Genomic DNA, 16282 nt, shown 5'->3' with positions numbered 1-16282 from the left:
TTAGCTTTGTCAGGAGAAGGAGGGTCCTCCAATCATCTGGTTCATGGAAAAAGTTCATGCTGTAAATTTGTTACAAATAAAAATAATTGACATTGGTAGTGGGCCATGTCTGTCACAGAGACACTGAGAAAGATTAGAGTAGCATTTGACCAGTGAAACACTGTAAGGGAGAACGCCTCCTTGGGCTTTATTGAGGTGAACTGTAACAGAGTGAATGTACAAGTTGTGAATCGAGGCTTTGAAATAACCCACGACACTGACAGCAATTGCTGTGGTGCCCTCTGCAAGGTTCCAATACAAACTTACATTTTTCCCCAATAGAAGTTCCCCCCATACCAGAGGGAAAACTGCTGTGCCTCCTCAAGAGCTGAGTTCCAGGCCTCTGAATCTGTCACTTTAAAGTATTGATTTGGGGGTTGAACAAAGAAAGATTGACTAGAGTGGGACTCCAACCAACGACCTCCAGATTAACGTGCTGTTGCTCTACCAACTGAGCTAGCTATCTAGCCCCTATGTTGGCGGTCTCCCTAATTTGTCAATAGGGACTTTTCGTTTTCGACGACGGATGGTTCTGCGACGGTTGTTCAGCTAAACGTTGTCGTTTTCAGCAAAGCCGACGCATGCACAGATGACGCCAAATGTCATCTTTACCGTCGCAGAACCATCCGTCGTCGAAAACGAAAAGTCCCTATTGACAAATTAGGGAGACCGCCAACATAGGGGCTAGATAGCTAGCTCAGTTGGTAGAGCAACAGCACGTTAATCTGGAGGTATCTTTGTATCCCTAGTATCTTTGTTCAGCGGTTCAAGTCACAAGCCACAACCGTTAACGGCTGTGTGGCCAGGGATCACACCCAAATTAAGATTACAACCTGGGAAGCGGCAGCCATACTTTAAAGTATTGTATCTTTTTGTTAATCTTTTACAGGAAGATAACCCCAAGACCGCACAGTATCCCGCGTTTCTGAACTACGTCGAGGTCAAGACCGAGGTGGACCAATGGCTGCATGAGCAGCAGGTACAGCACATATTGATGCAAGCGCCGTACTCGTTAACTGGTTATCGAGTACAGGTTTACCGTCTAGGCTCAACGACGCAGTGGTTCTCGGCTGTCATTACTGGTCATGATCTCTACACAAGGGTAAGTGTTCGAAACCCTGTAACATAAAGCAAAGACAAATGTGACAGATGCCCCATGCACTTTTTGCTTAGCATAGAAATTCGCTAAGCAGTGTTTTTTTCCCGGCCGAGGTTGCCATGTGATTGCCCCCCCCCCATTAAAAAAAACACTACCCAAAACGAAAAGAAAACAAAATTAGAAAAACCCCAAATCATAGCCCCAAATTAAACTAACAAACCTAGTAAAGACTTGAAGAATTCAATGAACATAAACTGATAGTAATAATAAATTTTAGATTTTTTTTGCAAGCAATAGTAATATAAATCTCTCTCAAATTTGTTGTTGTTTAAAGTAAAATTAACCATCAGAAGCTTTAAACAATTTGGTGGACAGGAAAATATCGAAAGTGTTATAGGCCTATGAGTCCTAAAGTAATTTGCAGATTGGAGACTTAGAAATGCTTGTTAAATTTTGACCGAGTTATATCCCCCTCCCCTTGAAGTATATGTAGTCTAATAGATGGCTTGGCACCATTATCATGATTTCTCAATCTAAATTTATCGTTGTGACTAAGCACATACTGGGGCTAGACCACGTCGTCCCTGCATGGCTTGGTAATTTCCTGGAAACGCTTTATAAATTATTTAGGACTGGCTCTAGAAGTTGGCAAGATGAAGTCCTTTGGCACTCGATGAACCGTAGTAGTCATTAAGACATTAATGTAAACATGGGATGGCAGGTTGTCTCAGCGGGAGTGCTGAGAGTACACGTGCCCCGTGTTAGACGTTATGTTGGTGCGTCTACGCCAGGGAATAGAAAACCACCATCATTCCTTGAAATTAATTGCCCTAAGGGCAAGCGGTTAAATGCATGCATTTCTCTTTCGTTGGGGTTCAACGTCTTTCCCCCTTTCTCTCTCTCTAGTCTCTCTCAAAAAGTAAATAAGAGTAAAATAATTTAGAAAAATATTTATTTTGTGCCGCCTTGTCAGAATAACCAGGGGCCAATTTCATAAAGCTGGTTAAGCAGAAAATATTCCTTAGCAATTTTATGCTTAGCAGAAAAGAGCAGGATACCAGTAACAAATTGTACATGTGGCATGGTATTCTGGCTAGTAACCCCTGTTCTGGATAGCGTTATGATGTGTTCCTTCTAGGAGATTGGGCCCAGGCAAATCATCCTCCACTTGTGTCTGCGAAATAAGACAAAGAAGTACTCTGCAATCTCTGGTTTATCCATCACTTTCTCTCCTCTTGTATTCCTTTTTTGTTGGTTTTATCCTTTCCTTCCCCCCCCCCAGTCTTCTCCACATCCCCCTAACCTTTAAGGAGAAGTGGAGAGTTTCCTCAAAGACCTCTCCCAAGTGGCTGCATAGGCCCAAACAAAACATTCCTCGTTATCAAGCCGTGTTATTATTCAGGCGCGGATCAGTGGCGAGAAACAGGCTGAATAATGCACCCCACGGCCCGACCGCTTACTCTGTAGATATGTAGGACGAGAATACAGTATTTTATTCTTGGGGGGGGGGGGGGGTTTGGGAGGGGGGAGTATAGAGAATGAAAAGAAGCTGGGTAGGGAGAAAGGATGAAGGGAAAATATATATATTTCTTTATAATAGAAAGTAGACTAGATTGATATCGGGCTGATCGCAACTCTGATAAGAGTCTTTGAACCTTTAGGGATGAGATTTGTGTAGTATGCCTCAGAAATATCAAAGTTCAGCGTTTGCGCCGATCACGGGCATTGATAGGCGAGGGGTAGTGTGTATCAAAGTACAAACTCGGTAATAGCTTTACACCGAGTTTGAAATACAGTTAGCCTGCTTTTAGGATTGTCAAAAGCGGCTTTGTCGGGAGAGGAAAACAAAATGCATTCAGGCGTCAGTCCCCTGCGACCTTGCGAGAGTACAGTATATTTTCTTTCTTCTTCCCTTGGATGGAAATATATTTTTTTGATTGGATTAAAGGAGTGTTGAATGTGATTCATAGCACAATTCCTTTTTACGGTCTGTAAAGCAAAAAAACCTTTACATTCTTTAATTGAACGGCGTTCCCGTTTTTGGAGGGGGAAATGATAAAAGGATTTATACAATTTTTTTAAAGTACAATTTGCTTAGAGGTTGTGTCGAATAAATCATCAAGTGTTGTGTTTAGTGGGCTGAACATGTTTCCCCCTCGTTTTTCTATTGTGTGCGGATATTCGCTAGAAGCAATCTTTTGAGTGAAATCCAATCAATTTGATTGAAATTGATAAGTACAGGTATTGAATGGCCCAAACTTGCATTGTGTCGCAGGGTGAATCCATTCAAGTAATTTGCTGCGCGAAAGAACGCAACATTTGATAATAAATGAATAATAATAATTTAAAAAAAGATGTATTTTACAATACTCCCCCCCCCCCCCCTTTCAGTGAAGTGGCAAGCCATTATAAATTGAAAGTATTCAACTGGCTGTGGTGTAGAACCCATAAGGTGTTTATTGCCTGTCAACTACAATCAGCCGAGCCTCCTCTCACGGGATTAAAAAACGCTGGTATTGTATACCTGCAATAGACATAACAATGCCAGTTGTTTGTTCCCTCCACCATCAACTGCTTGTCCCAAAGATTAATATTTAATAGGGTTGGCCAATACCAGTACTTGTTACCAAGGACAGACAGCCTGACCTTGCTGTTCTGACTAGAGCAGAGCTAGTTTAGATAAGACCAAAGGGTTAGGTTTTTTTTGGGTGTTAGGAAGGGGGGGGGTAGCGTGAGTACAAGTATTGCAGCTGCTGGTAGACTGTCACTGTGTGTGTGATTGGGTTGGATAGGTACAAGTAGTGCATTATCAGACTGCATTTGGGGTTGAACATCACGTAGACCGACTAAACAGGTTCATGAATCTTTCTGAACAGTACCCTGTTGGCGGAGACTAATCATGCATTCATTGGAAGAAAACAAATCATACCAATATATTACAAATATCGGATACCAGTACAGTGGTTTTTTTATGTTTATTGTTGATTTTGTAGTGTTTTTTTTGTACACCTCTTAAGCTTGCTCACTTTGTTGTTATTACTGCGATATTTGTGTGTTTATTAGGGTCGTTCACATTTTAAATTACACTACCAGCAATTTATAACAGTTTCACCAAAACCTGTACACAGATATTACAATGATTTTTCTTACGTATGTAGATTCTAGTGGTTTTCTAGAATTGTTTGTTGTGGTAAAAACATTCATTATATTTTTACTGATATGGGGGGGGGGGGAGCTTGGTTTCTGTTACATGTACATATGTAGTTAACGTGTGTAATCCATACATGATCTATTCAATAGAGTATTGCAAGCTATATGACCCCCCCCCCCCCCCCCCCCTCGACCATCCCATTCCTTACTAAGAATAATCTGCGATCATTCCCTTGGCCTCTCGATGGTCCCGCTGAACGCACACACAATCTGCAGATGGATTACCCACCAAGCAGAAAAGGACAGGCCGTGCCTTGTCACTCATCATGACACTTATTATTTGATATGAAGGCACTTTGTGGCCTCCAACTTGATCTGTTGTGGAGGAGGCTATTACACCACTCCACTGGCTAGAACGCTGGCTGGCAGGCAGGGAGGGAGGATGTTAAGGGGGCTTCAGGGATGGGTCTCTCTGAAGCTCTGTCCAGGGTGCATGGACTGCGGGGCTCCTGCCTGGTCAAACTGCTCGCTCTCCTCCTCACACACCACACTCCACTGGCTGGGGAGAGCGCTGGCTGGCTGGGAGGGTCTTAAGGGGGCCGCAGGGATGGGTCTCTCTGAAGCTCTGTCCAGGGTGCACGGACTGCGGGGCTCCTGCCTGGTCAAACCGCTCACTCTCCTCCTCACACACCACACTCCACTGGCTAGGGAGAGCGCTGGCTGGCTGGGAGGGTCTTAAGGGGGCCGCAGGGATGGGTCTCTCTGAAGCTCTGTCCAGGGTGCATGGACTGCGGGGCTCCTGCCTGGTCAAACTGCTCGCTCTCCTCCTCACACACCACACTCCACTGGCTAGGGAGAGTGCTGGCTGGCTGGGAGGGTCTTAAGGGGGCCGCAGGGATGGGTCTCTCTGAAGCTCTGTCCAGGGTGCACGGACTGCGGGGCTCCTGCCTGGTCAAACTGCTCGCTCTCCTCCTCACCAAGAATTTAAAGTAGCGGGGACATCTTGCCGAGAGGAGAATCCCCGGAATGTCTCAGTCACTCTGTCCGCCTGCCTGTATTTGGTTTACGGAATGCCGACCCCATGTGCTATCGGGTACTGGGATCGGTTCACACGAACACACAAACTTAATTTTCTTTACGTGTACTAACTGAGGAAAGAACTAATGTGGGTTTAAATAACCATGCCATGGAATTTATCACCTGAAGCTGTTGGCAGGGTTTAAGTGTGGTAATGATATCCTGAGTTTTTAAAGGGTAATGAAAATAAATTTAAAGGCAGTGGACACTATTGGTAATTACTCAAAATAATTATTAGCATAAAACATTACTTGGTAACAAGTAATGGGGAGAGGTTGATAGTATAAAACATCGTGTGAAACGGCTCCCTCTGAAGTGACGTAGTTTTCAATTGAAACAGTAATTTTCCACGAATCTGATTTCAAAACCTCAGAATTAGATTTTGAGGTCTCGAAATCAAGCATCTAAAAGCACACTACTTTGTGTGACAATGGTGTTTTTTCTTTCATTATTATCTCGCAACTTCGACTACAAATTGAGTTCAAATTTTCACAGGTTTGTTTATTTTATGCATATGTTGAGATACACCAAGTGAGAAGACTGGTCTTCAATGATAACAAATAGTGTCGAGTGTCTTTAAAGCAGACACATTATTCATGCTGGCACTCTCATCAAGGTTGTAAAAAGACTAGTACATGTACATGTAGTACGCAAAGCTAGCAGCAATGTTACGGAATTGGGTTAATCAGAGGTTAATCTATTTACTGTCTACCTTATGGTTTTGTTATTTTATTTCTTTCTCTATTCAGGAGTTGATTGTAATGGATGATACAGTGCTGGAGAGTCACACAGAGAATCCAGCTCTGGTACAGATGGTCTTTCTCGATGATGGTAAGTTATTATTTACATGTTTCGTCCTTCGGATGGGAGGTAAAGCCGTTGGTCCTGTGTATTGTTTAACACACGTAAAAGAACCCAGTGCACTTAAATAGAAGGGGTTCGCCCCTGTGTTCCTGGTTTGATTGGTAGCATATTGCGCCACTGCACCTTGTATAGGAGTATATCTCATAATTCAAATGTAGTCCCACATACCTTGCAGGAAAATACTGTATGTTTAAGGGCCTCGAGCGTCACTGAGTGATGGATATGCACACTATATAAGAAGCCACTGTTGTTGTTATTATTATTATGTTGATACAAAGGACTCTCAAGATCTTCTTGACCGGTGATTTCAGAAATTCAGGGTTCTTCCTGAGGAAAACAGTCAACCCAATCTTTTTTTCAAATCTGTCGTTTAAAAAAGAAATGTTATACAGTAAAGGTTGACAAAAGGAAAAGGATTGTTTTTGTTTTACTTGTCCAACCACCTAAAACAGATTACTTTTGGTATACCCGTCATCATTTGGTTTCCCTAAAAAATGTGGCATTATTGTTTAGCAAATACAAAGGAAGGTAAATTAATTTCAAGTCACACCTTTAAACAGTAACCCAGTAGAAGCCAGATCCTGACTGAGTTTTATTCGGTTCCAGACTGATTTTCCAAGATGTCCCCTCGGTGGTGTGATTGTTTATCAGCAATTTTATAACATCTTTTAAAAACAAGAAGAAGGAAGGTACATGGGCCTGGTAAATGGATTTCAAGTCTCACCTTTAAACATTTACCAATGGGAAAAGGGATCGTGAACTAGTCTAATTTGATATTGCAGTTCCAGACTGATTTTACAAGAGGTCCCCTTGGTGGTGTGATTGTTTATCAGCAATTCTATAACATCTTTTAAAAAAAGAAGTAATAAACCTCCCAGTCAGGTCATATATCACTGGCGGAGAACAAAGGAATCTGTCATTGTCTCATTGTAAAGCTACACCGTGGGGAGAATCTAAGGTTTCCTGCTGGACTGTGTGAGCTATGTAAATAGAGGGCGTGGTTTGGGTTTGACCCTAGGACCCCTGACCCCTGACCCTCACACACACTGGCACACACAGACACTGTGCATTGTAGATGTAGTAGCGGGTCTGCAAAATTGTGACTTGGAACTGGTATAAAGTGCTTTTTCTGCACAGTATGGGTATAGACCTTTTCGCAAATACCGGGGCGCGCGCGTAAAGCTTGGAATTAGGTGCATTGTGGTCTTGCTGGTATCCAAATTTGATCCATATATATCCCACAATGCACCTCATTCAACAGTCTGTGCTTGCGCATTGGTATTTGCGATAAGGTCTATGGGTTAGTAATTTTTAATGGTTTATTGAAACCATCGTAGACAAAGGCTGAATTGAAGTCAAATGACAATGAGTTAAAATTGACAAACTACAATTTGGATACATAGCAGGTTTGGAGAATTGTGATTAACTCGCATTAAATGGGATTTTTCTGCACAGTATGGACTAGTAGTTTAAATGGTTTATTAAAGAACAAAAGACCATTGTAGACAAAGGCTGAAAAGTAGTTAAACTACAATGAGTTAAAATTGACAAAATACAATTGTAGATACATAGCAGGTTTGGAGACTTGTGACTTACTTTACTAGCATTAAAATGGTTTCTTTTATTCAGTATGATAAGTATGGGTTAGTAGTTAAAATGTAAATGGTTTATTGAAAGAAGAAAAAAGGACCATTGTAGCCAAAGGATGAATTGCAGTCAAATTACAATGAGTTAAAATTGACAACTTATAAAGAGTTAAAGATACGAGAAAACAATAATAATAAAAAAAAAATAAAAAATACAGACATATATAATCCATTTATTGCAAAAAAGAGCAAAGGATTAGGCCTAAGGGAAGGTATGAATAAATGTCTGAATATATTCATTTTCAAAAAACTGAATTTGATTTTCAGGTGTTTATTTTACCACCCACTCATAATTTAAAAACACACACAAATACACACAATTAAAAAAACAAGATTTTTAAACATTGACTGTTCTGAATGGCACTCTAAGATCAAACTGTGGTGTTTGACTTTGTGTTTGTGCCAGTGGAAATAATCCACCCATTGTTGTGTATTAGAAAGAAAAAAATACACTTATTCAATTGTTATTAGGTTTTCCAGCTTGAAAAGAGCACAATGGGTTCATCCTGGCCTTGAAGTATTTATGGTTTTATTGTTTGCGATGTTAACCACTTATATTTATGTACGTGCATACCTACCATGTAAAGTAGAATGACATTGAACGATAAAAAAAAAAAACACACACAAAAACAAAGGTTAATATAAGAGAAATACTTGTAGATAACTGTACAAAAAGAGAGCAAACTTAATTGACTGAATTAATCGTAGACAAAGTGATTAGTTTTTTTTGCTACTAGCACAAATCTTAACATTAACACAATATGAATTCTCGTTAGCGATAATTACGGATTTATTTTAAACACATGTCATGACACGGCGAAACGCGCGGAAACAAGAGTGGGTTTTCCCATTATTTTCTCCCGACTCCGATGACCGATTGAGCCTAAATTTTCACAGGTTTGTTATTTTATATATAAGTTGTGGTACAACGAAGTGAGGGACTTGGACAATACTGTTTACCGAAAGTGTATAATGGCTTTAATTAAATAATACAAATTAAAATGCTGAGACATATCTTATTTTTATATCGGCAACCTCCTTCCTGATAAATAACACCAAAAAGGGGGTTCAAATTTGTATTTGAAAGAAAATACCTTATGTGGGAATACTGGTCTTTGACAATATTACCAAGCGTGTCCTGCAGGCGATTTCACAAAACGCTATGATTAATCCTATGTCGAGTTAGGACGAGTAACTCGTCTTAACTTATCATGGGTTCAATACTTCCTACATATTTGGATTTAGAAATTAACTAGTCTTCAGTCCTAAGATTAATCCTAAGTTAGGAAGAGTTTAGTGATATTGACGCGGATGCCTTTAGATTGGTTTACACAGTGTGACTCAGCCATTAGTTTTGCTGGTAGTGGGACGTTTGTGTTTTTTAGCTTGTGTTTGTTTATGAGCGTGGGTTTTGGGTTTAGGTCAATCAACACTTGAGATTTGCAACAGTTCATCATCTCATGGTATGTAGCGAGGGGTCAAGAATCTTCTGAATGAACTCTGATTAAGATGTCAGTAGCAGCCATGCAATTAAATGTTATTGACCCCTTGGAAACAGTTCCCCCTGTAATGGATGCTGTGTTTGCCTTAAAGGCACTGGACACTATTGGTAGTTACTCAAAATAACTGTTAGCATAAAAACTTACCTGGTAACGAGCAATGGAAAGATGTTGATTGTATAAAATATTGTTAGAAATGGCTCCCTCTGAAGTAACGTAAATTTTGGGAAAGAAGTAATTTCTCAGTAAAATTTTAAACAAACATAGGCCTGAAGCCCTTTTTATGCATTCAACGAAAGCACACAAATTTGCTCAACAAGGGTGTTTTTATGCCCCAAAATTTAAAATCTGAGAAGCGTTATTGCAATTAAAGCTTCTCAGATAGTGTATTCCTATTTGGGATATACTTCAACAATCACAAATCCTAGACCAAGTTTGATCGTTTACATTTATATAGGATTAAAACAATCGAATGGTTCTAAAAAAACCAATGAAACACTTTGTTTTTAATCACAAGAAACCTGTCTTAGTACCTGGGTACAAATGATATAAACAATGGGCAATGTACGTCATGGCACCAGACTATTTTTTTCCTCAGCTTGCAGAGGCTTCTTGCTTTCAAGGTACAGATCATTTACGGGTAAATGAAACTAAAAAGTGGCTTATGTGTGCCTTATTCTCCTCTGTTGTGGATTCGTCTCTGTTTGATTTGCATAGAGCTTATAAGCAATTAAGTGATTAATTAATGTGCTGTTGATTTTTTGTATTCAAGTTTCTAATATATTTCTCTTTTCGTTTCTCGTGCAGTGGTGAGTTCGTTACTGAAGGGAGAGAATGTTGGCATTACCCCACGGCGCAGAGTCAATGCAGCAAATACAGCACAAACAGCTAACACGGTAAGCCATTCTCTATAGTTTTCATAAACATCTCCATAATTTCATCTGCTTACTTCTAAACATTTATTTCTCTGCTTGTTTCTCATTACTTATTTCTCCCAAAATAATATATTATTAAAAAAAATTGTTTTACTATAAAAAAAAAAGGGGGGGGGGAAGATTCTTCCTACTTCAGTCTGTTTTTCGTTGATTTTATCTAGAATGAATTTTGTTTATTTATTAAATGCTCATAGCCTGAAACGTCTTCAAAAGCATAAGGGGGTAGGTACCATGAGGAGGTCAGCCCATGAACTAAATAAATTGCCCTACTTTTTTTCAAATGGCCTAATGTAGTGCCTGATAAGATATATTGGCGTATGTATGACAAGATGATGTTTTTACACTGGAATGTTCATCTTGAAAACTCCCCTGTTCTAAATGACTTGAATTATAGGGAGGCTGGAAGAATTCTTACTTAAAAAAAAAAAAAGGGAGCATTGCTAATCTTTAAGATGTATGGCAAAACCATCCGCAATACATCACAAGAATCTGCACAATCTTAACAACTATTTTTCAGGTTAAATACCGATAACCCTTCTGAGGGGGTTTTCATTTCTTGTAGTTGTACGCTGAAAGTCACTGACCCCTTGATGAAACTGTGCCACTTAAAAAGCATTAATGATGGGTTCAGGTTTTCTCTTTCCTCTGGCACGGTGCCAAAATATTATCCACCCTTGATGGGGAAAAAATGAATAGCATGTCCAGACGCTTTTGATTCAGTCTGTTGGGGGGGGGGGGGGGGGAGTAAGTAGGGCGCTGGTAGAATGCATGGTTTGGTTGGCTGAGTGTGGAATGTAGCTAGTGGGGGTTAGTAATATTGAAGGGGGGATAGGCCAGAGATATTGGCTTGACTTGATTGTAATGCCTTTGCAGTCTCTTGGCCATTAATGGGATTCCATCATGGCTCATCAGTTGCATGTGGGTAAATGCCAAGGTACTGTCCTTGGCTTAAAACGCAGGGATGTGATAATCAAAGGAGGGACGGTCCGTAGTTGTTTTAGTTGTCCTTGTCACATGATGAACAGCTTGAGGTGTGTGTGAGTTTTTGTATACATGGTCAAACCTGCGACTGATAACAGAAAAGGACAATGTGGTCCCTGGTTGGGTAAAGGTCCCCAGTTGAGTAAAAGTCCCCAGTTGGGTAAAGGTCCCCAGTTGGAAAGTGTTAACAAAACCAATGGGAGCTCTTGTCAAAAAGTACAAACAATAGGAGGTCCCTGATTGCTGATGTTTACTTGAGTTTTAAAGCTACATACGAAGTGTGGACCTGAGAACATAAATGTAGGGACTTGAAACACTATGTGGACTTACTCATGTCCATGCAGTGTTTTTACACTGAATTGGAACTCACTTAAAAATATGCAGAACAAAGAAATGTCTACAAAGTGACTGCAATACAGAGCTGTATGTGTGTGGCATGTACGTTTGAGAGAGAGAGAGAGAGAGAGAGAGAGAGAGAGAGTAGGCCTATGCTTCGGTTTTTGAAAAGGGCAAGGGCACCAAGGCATTTTCTCCTTGGTAAAGGGCACCCTATGAGGAAATTGTAAATTTCCACTGGAGTGGAGCGGTTCAAGGGCACCAAGGCAATGACCACAGGGCATGGAGCGTGCCTCGTATGGTTACCACATAGAAAAGGGGTCCAGCTTGTAGGGACTGCATCTGCTTTTAAATTAAAGGCACTGGACACTATTGGTAATTACTCAAAATAATTGTTAGTATAAAACCTTACTTGGTAACGAGTAATGGAGAGCTGTTGATAGTATAAAACATTCTGAGAAACGGCTCCCTTTGAAGTAACGTAGTTTTTCGAGAAAGAAGTAATTTTCCACGAATTTGATTTGAGACCTCAGTTTTAGAATTTGAGGTCTCGAAATCCACCGAGCATCTGAAAGCACACAACTTTGTGTGACAAGGGTGTTTTTTCTTTCGTTCTCGCAACTTCGACTACCAATTGAGCACAATATTTCTCAGGTTTGTTATTTTATGCATCGATGTTGAGATACACCAAGTGAGATGACTGGTCTTTGACAATTACCAGTAGTGTCCAGAGAAGCCAGTATGTCTGTCTTGTTTTGAAAAGCGTATTCCCAGAAGTGGTTGTTGACCCAGTTAGTCTGTGAACATGTTTGTGGCTGGGGGATAATGTCATAGGGTACTCCTGCTATAATGTCATAGGGTACTTTAAAGTGTACAAGTACTTGATATTTTTATATTTGGTTAAATTTATAATGGACAAATGACAGGATTGCTCGTAATAAAAAATATAACTAAAAGGAATTATTAGTTAAAGGCAGTGGACACTATTGGTAATTACTCAAAATAATTTTTAGCATAAAACATTACTTGGTAACGAGTAATGGGGGAGAGGTTGATAGTATAACACATTGTGAGAAACGTCTCCCTCTGAAGTAATATAGTTTTCGAGAAAGAAGTAATTTTCCACGGATTTGATTGCGAGACCTCAGATTTAGAACTTGAGGTCTCCAAATCAAGCATCTGAAAGCACACAACTTCGTGTGACAAGGGTGTTGTGTTGAAAGAAATCATTAAACAATTAAAATGTTTGCATTTATTTTACTTTTTGAACAAAAAGTGATGATGTTTTTGACCGAAAAGGTATTTATAAATGGGAACCAAAGTGTGTTGAATCGGTTTTCAACTAGTGGTTTAAATCCGCCGAGGCCTGGTTCTTGATAATTTGACTCGACTTCGTCTTGGTAAAATTATCAAGAACCAGGCCTCGTTGGGATTAAACCACTAGTTGAAAACCTCTTCGCCACACATTGATTCCCTTATTAAAACAATGACTTAATTTTTGTTCTCCCATTTTGTCGCTCTTCTAGGGTACCTTTTCCAGAACCACACCCCGGAGCCACAGCCCCAGTCAAGCTTCTAGTCAGCTACCCCTACCAAGCAAGAAGAAAACACCCCGTTCCAAACTGGCCGACGTCCCCGAAGTGAACAAAGACAAGGACAAGGAAGAGAAGGAGAAGGATAAAGGTAAGGCATTCTGGAATCGTTTTATAAATTGACCTCTGACAGGCGGACAGGTCACAGGCCTGACCTCAGCTTAGTCCACTGGCCAAATGCCAGTTGAAAGATTCGTACTATAAACATAATAGCATGGTTTTAGCATGGTTGTAAAATGTAGCAATGTTTGACAAGATTTTGCAAGAGAACTTGGACAGTAAAAAAACAATTGTTGTCCTTCCACCTGAGGTACATTTTATAGCATTTTCAACCACACTACCATTTAGCAATGGACCCTTGTTAAATTGCTCTCGTGTGAAAGGGGCTAAAGTCACCAAGTTCGGAGTAAGTACCCTGGAGTGATGATGAGCAGAGGGAGGATGAATCAACTCGTCATCAAGTCAAGGGGGTCATTTGAGTCATGAGAGCACCCTAGCGTGAACCAAAGAGGGGGCCCCCCTCAACGAGCTTATCATATGGAGTCAGCCATCAACGCACAATTAAGCTGTCCCACAAATGGCCAGATGATTATTTTTAACTCGGGAAGAGAGAGAGACTGTCCGTTTCAATCAGCAATTGATAGTCACCCCCCCCCCCTCCTCGCTTGTCAGAACATCAAGAAAGAATATAGGGGGGAAAAAGGTGGGAAAGAAAAAGAGAGAAGAAAAAAGAAAGAGACCGTGACATGGTTTGATAGTCAACTGATTGCAATTGATAGTCACCCCCTCCTTTATTGTCAGAACATCAAGAAAGAAAACACGGGGAAAAAGTAAAGGAAAGAAAGAGAGACCCTGACATGGTTTGTCAGTTGGAAATCAAAGTTTCCAATTGGTTGAGCAAGAGGTGACGGCCTTTTTGTGAACGGAGCGTGCCATCACCCACTAATTATTTCTCTCTCTCTTCTTGCCTGTTCCTGTTCCTTGCCCCGTCATCATGTCATCCATGCACCAGTGATAATCCGCCTCAAGCTTGAATCCCGCCCTGTAATTTATGTAATAACAGTGAGGTGATCTATTTCGGATGGAGTTGGTTATTGTGCCAGGTCGTTCTCCTTCAGAGAGGTCCCCGTGTTGTTCTGTCATTGACCTGTTTTCTAAACTCACTTGAGAGAGTTAAGTAGATTAGGCCGCAATTGAAGTTTTTATTTTGAGCTGAGTTTGCATTTTGTTGGTGGCACCCGATCGGCATGGACAGGCTTGTTACAAGCTTGCTAATTTTAAGAGAGAGCAAATTTTTGCATTTTTTTTTTCTTCTCTAGAAATTGACGTGTCGTGATGATTTGGTCACTTCAACTTTTTCCCCCTGGAGTTTTGTGTTCAAGCTATGAAGGCTTGTTTGGGTTGATGTTTTTTTTAATATAATGTGTACCAATCATTCTTGGCATATTTTTCATCTGATAAAAAAAAGCAATGATTACATGTACACGTGAAAACGGGTCTTTTTAATCAGTTTGATTATCTACTTCGATTACTCTCCCAACGATACATTTGTGAGATCATTTTTATTTTATGAGGATTTTAACTTGAATGATGTTTCCTCCGAATGCGGGTCTCCCGTTTCATGATTAATATTTTCAGGGGGGGGGGGGGGGGGGGGGGGATGCATTTCGCAAGGAAACAGTTGCTGAGTTGCCGGAGAAATGTGCTATTGACCTGAGATCATAAACACCCATCTAAATAAATTGCTCGGTGTAACATCCTTTCAAAAATGAAAATCTCTGTAAATCTCTATAAGCCGTCGGTACACGCACACACACAAAGCACTTATCCCTGGTAGAATCCCTTCCCTGGTAACCATTTTTTAGTTTTTATTAAACTATAAAACGAAGCCAGTAAAAATATGATAGTAACCAGTGACAGCCCAGAGATACACGTAGCAGCTGCTTAAAGTCGCCTGCCCTCATAAGTGCACAAATATGCGCTGAGCAAGGATACCAAAATCCAGGGCTGAATATGGATTCAGTTAGGCAGAAGGCATACCGCTAACTTTTTTTGTGTCAGTACCTGCCCTTTTAAAGATTTTGCGATCAGGCGGCAACGAAGGTTTCTTAAAGCCTACACCTTAATTGACCTGCGCTCGTCATCCATCCTTCGTGTCCCCTCTGGTGAATAGTTCAGGTTTTGAGAGGAGAGAGAAAGGACTGCCGTGCAATGGAGTGAGTTCACTGGCCAAGGGAGCTTAGGGTCTGCTCTGGGCTACCCCTGGGCTGGTGGAGTGACCGAGTGACCCACGCATGCCATGTGTTGTGGTTAGATCACAAACACACTTTTTACCGGGTTAAAGGCACAGACTGAGGGGCCGTACTGCTACTACTACTTGAGAGCAAACAATCTCTGCAGTTGACCTGGACCCTATTAACAAATTTATCCGATGAGCAATATTTTACAGGGAACCCACATTGTACATGCACCATGAGAAATGTACATTTGATTATATTTTTTTTTTTTTTTATGAAGCAGAAAATGTCGCTTAACAAATTTGTTCGACGATCAAAATTTTGCTATCATATGAAAGCACCATGAGAAATGTATGTTTATCGGTATTTTTCAAGATTTTGTCTACATTGAGCAAATTTCTATGATAAAGAGTGCAGTAAAATTTGGCCTTAAGCACAGTTTCATGAAGCTGAAAATGGTGCTGAGCAAATAATTCCGCTAAAAATATTTTGTGGGAACTAGTCTCAAACAGTGTTCATTACATTGTAGCTTGGCTGGTAACCTGCTTCACAGTATTGATTACATTGTAGCTTGGCTGGTAACCTGCTTCTGTCAAGCATTTTTTGTTTTGTGCATAACAGCTTTATAGAGGTGCTTTAGCAGAAACAATTGTTTCACAATTTTCTAATGAACAAAATGAAGCCAGTATACCAGTCATGGGTGGTACAGGTGATATGGAATTTTAGCTGGTAACCTTATTGTGGCAAACATAATGCTATTGTACTTCGCTACTTTTCTATGGAATTTGGCCCAGGTGCTGCAAGGAGTGAATTATATTTAAATAAAT

The 16282-nt window shown here is 40.4% G+C and overlaps 1 protein-coding gene across 1 annotated transcript in view; it reads left to right on the top strand.

Annotated features, from left to right (window-relative positions):
* Nucleotides 1–16282, top strand: part of LOC117294465 — a 114739-nt gene that overhangs the window by 35888 nt on the left and 62569 nt on the right. Inside the window, exons 4-7 of the mRNA XM_033776877.1 lie at nt 929–1141; nt 6115–6196; nt 10182–10270; nt 13153–13309. Of these exons, the coding sequence (XP_033632768.1) occupies nt 1034–1141; nt 6115–6196; nt 10182–10270; nt 13153–13309 (436 nt within the window). The 5' untranslated portion in view covers nt 929–1033. The remainder of the gene's footprint in view (nt 1–928; nt 1142–6114; nt 6197–10181; nt 10271–13152; nt 13310–16282) is intronic.

This window comes from Asterias rubens, chromosome 9, assembly GCF_902459465.1.
Source record: "Asterias rubens chromosome 9, eAstRub1.3, whole genome shotgun sequence".
Classification (NCBI taxonomy): Eukaryota; Metazoa; Echinodermata; class Asteroidea; order Forcipulatida; family Asteriidae; genus Asterias; species Asterias rubens.
The sequence above is the reverse complement of the archived record's forward strand: the minus strand, read 5'-3'. Positions and strand labels throughout refer to the sequence as shown.